The following is an 8,675-nucleotide window of genomic DNA, read 5'->3' as shown; positions in this document are numbered from 1 at the left end:
CTCATAAGTGTCAAGTGTTGGAGGCCAGATTTGAACTCAGGTCCTCCTGAACCCAAGGCTGGTGCTTTATCCACTGCACCACCTAGCTGCCCCTTCTCTATTAGTTTTTAGCCAACTATTTTCCACCATGTATCCTCACCTTGGCTCTTAGATTTCTCTATATGAATATGACTTCTTAGTATCCTATGCCATATCATCTCACTTTTTCCTATCTTAGTTTATTTTGAATAAAGTATCCTCATCCAGAGCCATATTCCAAGCCTCATCCAATAAAATCTCAATGATACTCATGAAATATTAAATTATCTCTTTTGTGTTATGTCTTCTACTTCATTTTACTTACTGCCTAAACTGTAGACATCCATGTCATTTGAAGTCATCAGTTTTACTTCTGATTCCTTTCTTAGATTTTCTCTATGGCCTTTTTGATGTCTCTAGACCTATTTTTTCTTCCTATATTATGGCTTCTATTGTTTCTAGCTTAGTATATCTATCTATCTATATATATGCATATGCATATATGTAGTTTTCTTCCTCCCTTCTTTATCTTTCTTTTTAAAAAAATGATCTTTTGTTTTTACCAACTTTAGTTCTGAGTATTTCCCTTTTGCCTTCTCTTTTGACAAAAAAATAAAAATAAAAAAATCAACTTAACAAAATTAAGTACTATATCAACTGAGTCTCAGAGTACATGTAGTTTCCATATCTATTCCCCACACCCTTTTGAAAGGAAAAGAGGGAGATGCATTTTCTCATTTCTTTCCTGAGGTCAAGTCTATCGTTATAATTACATAATATCCTGGGTTGTCATAGCTTTTTACAGGAGGTTTTTGTACTTTTGTTGTTATTTTCTTGTATCTAACTTGCTTCACCAAGCATCAGTTCATATAAGTCTGTCTTATTCTTCTCTGAATTCTTTCTATTCGTTCAGGATTTTTTATGGCATGATAATATTCCTTTCCATTTACATGCCATAATTTGTTGACTTATTCCCCAATCTACTCCTGATGATTTTTAGTTAAAAGTTATTAGATTTGCAAGACAATAGGCAAATAAATTCTTACCAGTTTTAGTTAGTGGTACTCCATCTTTGGTCAGGAAGCAAGAATTCATATATTAAGTCATGTTCCAGAAATCCAAATCTCATTCTCAGACATCATCTTAACCACTGTTTGGCTCTGAAGTTGGCTTTTTTATGTATCTCTTATCTTCAATGGGTAGCCCAGAAGAAAACATCTATGTTGTATTGCCTAGGACTTCATAATCATTGGTAGGTAGTATTTTTCTGGTTTCCTTTTGGAAGGATCATTTGTACCCATATGAATCACCAAAAGTAAGCAGATGTCATTTGTTTTGAAAAAAACTGGGCATGGTCACACATGCCTGTAATCTCTGCTACTGGGGGAGGCTGAGACTGAGAGATTATATGAGTTCAAGATTTCTGAGCTTTAACAATTGGCTAAAGCCAATTGGTTATCTATACTAAATTTGGCACCAATATGGGAGCCTCCAGTAGTTGGCACCATCAAGCTGCTTGAGGATGGACAAACTGGCCATATGTTGGAAATGAAGCAAATCAAAGTTTCCATGCTCAGTAGTTAGATTGTTCTTGTGAGTGGCTGCTGTCCTTCCAGCCTAGGCAAGATAAGGAGAACCAGTCTCCAAAAAAAGTCTATGAATTTTCTCTGTTATGTCTTGGATAAACGTGCTTGGAGACAAGAGAACTTTCTATGTTGTTATCAGATTGACAAAGAGCTATTTGGGGCATTAGAGACTTCCAGGAATTTTTTCAATTGAAATGAACAATGCTACATCAATGGCTTGATGACACACAGCAGAATAACTAGTATGATCAAGAAGAATTTCAGTATGGAACAATTATTCCAAACTTTCTCAATTTTACTTCTAGGTTTGGTCAATACATTACACAAAAGCCACTTTTTTATCTGTTCTTTTTATTTACATAATTGCAGTTTTGTCAATATTTCCTTGACCCTTCTTATTCTACTCTGAATCAGTTCATGCAAGTCTTCCTATACTTCTCAAAATACATCATATTTGTTGTTTCTTACAGCACAGCAATATACATCAATGCACTGCTATTTATAAAGCCATTCTCAAATCAATGGCTACTAGAGACAATAAGACTATTTGGTCTAATGTCCACCATTTTACAGCTGAGGAAACTGAGAGCCAAAGGGGTAATGTGCAGTACTTGTTAGTGTATTAACAATCAGGATTTGAACCCCAATTTTTTTATTCCAAATACCTTGCCATTTCTGCTTCACCACATTGCTGCTGGTTCTCTCTGTGGGTCAGTACTTTTACATAGACCCTAGGGTTTTGTTCAGGAGCATTAACAAGACAAAAACAAAACAAAACAAAACAAAACAAAAAAAACCAAAACCTTGCCTTTAGCCATAGGTTGTTATGTTAGTGGAGAATTTGGCTTTCTCCACTTAATAATAATGGAAAGTGGTTGAGGATTTGGGAACATATTGATGAGAACATCAAGGATGAAATGAAACAACCACTAGTATTTGAGTCAAAGAACCCAGATTTGAATTCCAGTTCTTTTATTTAATGTTAGTATAATTTGGGGCAAGTTCTTTAACCTTTGTGGTCTTGACTTTCTTATCTGTAAAACTAGGGAGTTAGAATAAATGACCTCTAAAGTTCCTGCTGCTTCTTACTATATGAGCCAAGTCTTCTTTAAAGTGTTGGAAATGGGGCAGCTACATGGCACAGTGGATAAAGTACCAACCCTGGATTCAGGAGGATCTGAGTTCAGATCCGACCTCAGACACTTGACACTTAGTAGCTGTGTGACCCTGGGCAAGTCACTTAACCCTCATTGCCCTGCCCTCCAAAAAAAAAGTGTTGGGGAACTGGAGACTTGGGTTCTCTTTCCTGTTCTAGTGCTTAGTGGTGGTGTGCTCTTCAGCAAGTTGCTTTCCTGAGAGAGGGATAACTATCTACTTTGCAGTTTTTGTCAGAAAAACACTTAATGTGATAAAAGTGGCTTCTCTTCTTGCTCTAAAGAGTTATGAAATGTACTCAACCATTCAAGCGAAGGTAAACTGACATCTAGAAGTTACAGGGAATTAGAATTCTATTTCTTTAAAGGCAGAAATTTGACAGTTCATGATACCAACAGGAGAAGGGGCTGTGTTATAAAGCAGTGAGTTTCCTGTTTCTGGAGGGTTTCCCAAAGAGTATAGTGACCATTTATCTACCAGGGATATGGGAGAGAAGATTCATATATTGGGAATAGGGTTGGACAAAGGGATGATCTTTTATATACCTTCCATCCCTGAAGTTTTTTTATTCTTGGTATGGTATTTATTCTCTTCACACACACACACACACACACACACACACACACACAATTCTTGGATTTATCTTGGATATTTTGAAGATTTCTTTTGAAGCTGCCTTTGAGAGCCCCTCCTCTGTGCCATATGGTTTTTTCATGGAAAGGCAAATATTCAAGAATCCATTGATTAAGTTTGATTTCAAATTTAAGGCAATATGGAGTCAAAGAACAAGCATTTATTTAGTACCTACTATGTACCAGTCTGATGAAGGAAATGGAAAACAACTCCATTATCTTTGCCAAGAAAACCCCACATGGGGTCATGAAGAGTCAAACTGAACTGAAAAACAACTGAAAAAATGTACCAGACACTAGGGTAAGAGAGGCAGACTTTATCTTTCCCTTTCCTTTTTCTTTTCCCTCTTCCTTCACTCCCTTCCTTCTTTTTCTTTAAACAAAGTTTTATTGATGACTTTTGCTTTTATATCAGTCATTTCCAGATATATATCAATCCATATCAGAATTGAATCCAACTTTGTAACAAATCAATTAGTCAAGCAACAAGCATTTATTAATACCTACTATATGTCAGGCATTATGCTAAACTCTGGGAATATAAAGAAAAAGGTTAAACAGCCCTGTCTTCCAGTAGCTTATATTCCAACAGAGGAGACAACAAATTTATATATGTTTATACATACAGAGATAGAGGACCTGCAATTTTGTTGACATACATAATTCCTGGATAATGATGCCCCTTCGGCTTTTATGCCCTTTAGAGTTGTAGACAGTATCATAGAGCAGTGAAAAGTTAGTGATTTTCCCAGGGTCAAACATCCAGTATTTGTGTGTCACAGGCAGGGCTTAAATACGTATCTCCTGCTTTGGAGGCCAGCTTTCTATCCAGTGAATCATCCTACCTTTCTCTCTTCTCTCTCTGTCTCTCTGACTCTGTCTCTCTGTCTCTGTCTCTGTCTTCCACTCTCTTTTCTTCCTCTCTGTCTTTCTGTATCTGTCTCTACCTCTCTGTTTTCTCTTTTCTTTCTCTGTCTCTCTGTCCCTCATCAATTGGATTACTAACCAGAATGACTAATTAAACATATAAACAAACAAAAATGAAAGCTACAATGATCATCCCATTTGACAATATGTGTGGCATTCTGCCACTGGTGATCCCTTTCTGTCAAGGGGAGGGGGTTCATATCTTCTCAAACACATTTTATCTTACTAAAGGACCAGACCAGGGTCAGTACCATTTTCTTGGGGTTTTGTCTCCTTAACTCACATAAAACAAAGGAGAAATCTACTGAGAGGATTTTAGTGAACCCTGGAATGCATTTCTTTCCTACCAACAAGCTTCTTGACATGTGACTTTCCAATGTGGAGATGAATTTACCTTCTTAGGCATTTTGACATTTATCTTCTGGGTCCAACGGATTTTCCTGGGCCCAAGATTACCACAGACCCATAACTGATGTGTTTATGAACATGAAACAGGTCAGACAGCATTTTTTGTATCTCTAATCTGTGTGCCCCCTGCCTACAGTGGCCTAACATCAAACACACCTGCAAGTGAGAACAAAGGACTGATTAAAAAAAAAACAACAACAGCAAAAAACAAATCAGTTCCTGGTGGTGATCTTGCTGGTGGGACAAGGAGAGCAGCCAAGGAGGTGGAATGAATTCAGAGCTCTACTTCAGTGGTTCCCTCGGGGCCTCAGACAGATGTGCAGATGTTTGAAAGACATTTTTGCTTTAAGGCTAAAAGAGAAAAGAGGAGGGAAAAAATCACTGGTATGGAAATGTAGTGTAGAGAAATGTAGTGTGCCTAACTGCAGTAACACTGGGAATGATGCCAGACTTCAGTGTACTCCATCCATCACATACTGAAGCAGGGGGATTGTGAAAGAGGGGCTATGTTTTAGAAGTAAGGTAGCCTGGATTAGCTTAGGTTCTGCCACTAATAATGATAGCTCCCATTTATGTAGCATTTTAAGGTTTGCAGAGCAACATACACATATACACATTTACATGCATATGTAAATATGTATATATATGTATACATATCTACAGACATATGTGCATGCACATATACACGTACATATAGATACACACATATATATTCATTTCATCCTTTAAAATCTGTAGGACGTATGCATTATTATCTCTATTTGACAGATGAAGAAACTGAAGTCCTGGGAAGTTAAGTGACATGCCTAGGATGATATAGTTGCTAAGTATCAGAGGCAGGATTTAAACTCAGCTTTACTCGACTCCAGGTCCAGCACACAATCTATTCCATCACCTATTTACTTCTCAATTGCTTTATGACTTTGGCCAAGTTACTTTTTGCTCTGATCTTTAGTTTTCCTTCCATAAAATGAGGGTATTGGACTAGATGACTTAAAAGGTGGAATTTTCTAAAACCTAATCTTTAAAGTCCCTTCTAGCTATAAATCTATGATTGAGATTCTGTTGCCATGAAGATAATCAGTACATTGGATCATTCAAAGAGGTAATCCAGAGCCTAATTAGCCCTGGAAAGCAAAGTTTACCTCCATGTATATACCAATGGAATATGCTTTAGTGAGAACCTACTGAGGAAGGGGCTAATTATCCTTGGGTCACTTCCTGTAGAACACTAAGGCTTTGGCTCAGCATGAATCATCCAACTGGGAATGCTCTAGTCCTAAATTACCCCTTTTCAGGATGATTTTATGGGTGATCTAGACTGAAACTAGGATCAAGGGCCTCCCTTTCTTTCCCCTTCTCCCAGACTCTTAGCATTCTAAAGGTTGCTCTTATCAAGAGCTTTCCACTAAAATGAGAATTCCAGATATAGTAAATGCCCATCAGCTTTTTTTTTTTTTTTTTAGTGAGGCAATTGGGGTTAAGTGACTTGCCCAGGGTCACACAGCTAGTAAGTGTTAAGTGTCTGAGGCTGGATTTGAACTCAGGTCCTCCTGACTCCAGGGCTGGTTCTCTATCCACTGCGCCACCTAACTGGGCCACCTAGCTGCCCCGCCCATCAGCCTTTAGTGCAATGCAAAGTCCAGAGTGTTTGTTGTTGTTCATTTGTTTTTTTTTCAGTTTTGTCTGACTCTTCATGACCCCATTTATGTTTTTGTTTGTTTGTTTGTTTTGTTTTGTTTTGTTTTTTAGTAAAGATCCTGGAGTGGTTTGCCACTTCCTTCTCCAGCTTACTTTACAGAAGAAAAAACGGAGACAGACAAAGTTAAGTAATTTGCCCATGGTCACCCAGCTAGTAAGTGTCTGAGGCCAGATTTGAACTTAGGAACATGAGTTTTTCTAACTCCAGGCCTGGCAATACGTCCATTGAGCCAATTAGCTACCCTGAGTTCCTAGTAGGGGCTGAATAAATCCTTTCTGGTTTGTTTGATCTATCCAGAATCCAAGAAGAAAGCTCATGGAACCAAAATCATTTATTCTGTAGTTCTTTATGATGATGATTGAGGTTCAGAATGAAGAACCTTCTGAATGATCAAAAAAAGATGGTCAGTGGCACAGTGAATAGAGCACCAGCCCTGGAGTCAGGAGTACCTGAGTTCAAATACGGCCTCAGACACTTAACACTTATCAGCTGTGTGACCCTGGGCAAGTCACTTAACCCCAATTGCCTCACCAAAAACAAAACAAAACAAAACAAAACAAAAAGATGGTCAGCTAATGATGATTCAGTATCATTTGTGTTGCTTGTGTTGATCTTTCTAACTGTTCCTTTCCTTGGTCTCCTATACTGACTCTTTGTCCTCTACTCAAATCTATAAGGTGGCTGTTTCCTAAAGTTCTGAATGCAGGCTGGCCAGACAGGGCCAAAAGAGGCAACTAGTACAACTGGTGAATACCCACCAGCTCATGACTCTAAAGGAATTCCAAGAATCCTTCAATTAATCCATCTGCTTATTTTAAGTTGATATACTGTTAAGAGACACTAGCTCCCTTTATCTACTACCAGCCTCAGATATTTTTGGCCCCTAATAGCCTTGCGCCTTGTTGAGATTAGGTTGGATACAGCTGACTTCTTTGGTGCAGTTACAAGCCTAGTCTATATTTACCCATGCTAAGCAGAGATGGAGGCTCAGCAGGTAGTGATGAGGTAGATGGATATATGTCTCTTGTATCCATCTCATATCAATATGTCCATCAAAGTGGATTGTATGATATCAACCAATGCCAGAGTGATATAAACTTAGTATGAGGCTTTACATTCCTTAATATCCCAAACCTGACTAACAGTTGTGTTCTAAGATGTATTCTCTTTTCTTCCTACATGGTCTTCTTTGGTTATCTCATTCACTCCTGTGGTTCGAACTACAAAGTCTATGCAGATGATTCCCAGATCTAAATCTCCATCCTTGATGTCTCTTCTAAGCTGCAAACCAGTATCTCCAAATGCCCCATATGCCATATCTATCTAAATGCCTCTCAGTACTTCATAGTGTTCAAAATCAGGCTCATTATTTCCCCCCAAACCTGTTCCCTATGACATCACTATTTCCATGAATGGCAACACTATTGTTTACCATTTTCATAATCTTAGGGTTATCTTTCTTACTCCATCTCTGTCACCTCTAATATCTAATCAGTTATTAAGTTCTATTGATTCTTTCTACTAAACATCACCCACATCCCTTCTTTCCTTTTTAAAAAAGGTATATTCTATTTTTTCCATCAGCAAAAGACTACATTCTCTTCCTTTCAATCCAACATTTCCCCCCCACCAATTGAGAATGAAAGAAAAACAAAATCTGTCTTATAAATAACTATAGTCAATCAAAACAAATTTCTGCATTGGCCATCTATATGTATGTGTGTTTATATATATATGCATATATATATATATATGTGTGTGTGTGTGTGTGTGTATAATATATATGTATTGTGTCTATCTATCAATATAATTCTAGACTCTGAGTTCTTCACTTTATCAGGAGGTAAGTAGCATGTTTCATCATTAATCCACTGGAATTGTGGTTGGCAATTACACTGATCAGAGTTCCTAATTCTTTCTTAACCATATTGTTGTCATTGTATAAATTATTTTCTTAGTTCTGTTCATTTCACTAGGTGAAATTTTACTCTCTTTCTATTCTTCTTTTAAGATCAACAAGACATAACAGAACAACTCCTGAGCCTTTTATCTAATTAGAATATCTTGATGACTCCTAGAGATGATAAGATTCAGAAGGGACATAAGTGTCATTTCTTCATATTATAATGTAAGCAGTTTATCCTTATTTAGTCACCTTTTTATATTTCTCTTAACTCTTGTATTTGAATTTCAAAGTTTGTATACAGCTCCAGGCTTTTCATTGGGAATGAATGGAAGTCTTTTATT

At 37.4% G+C, this 8,675-nt stretch overlaps 1 protein-coding gene across 1 annotated transcript in view; it reads right to left on the bottom strand.

Moving 5' to 3' along the window:
• Window positions 1-5,033: 5,033 nt before the first annotated feature.
• Window positions 5,034-8,675, bottom strand: part of HHLA1 (HERV-H LTR-associating 1) — a 62,823-nt gene continuing 59,181 nt past the window's right edge. Inside the window, exon 15 of the mRNA XM_043980736.1 lies at window positions 5,034-5,077. Coding sequence (XP_043836671.1) covers window positions 5,034-5,077 — 44 coding nt within the window. The remainder of the gene's footprint in view (window positions 5,078-8,675) is intronic.

Source organism: Dromiciops gliroides, chromosome 1, assembly GCF_019393635.1.
Source record: "Dromiciops gliroides isolate mDroGli1 chromosome 1, mDroGli1.pri, whole genome shotgun sequence".
Lineage (NCBI taxonomy): Eukaryota > Metazoa > Chordata > Mammalia > Microbiotheria > Microbiotheriidae > Dromiciops > Dromiciops gliroides.
This window is presented reverse-complemented; position numbering and strand designations above follow the sequence as displayed.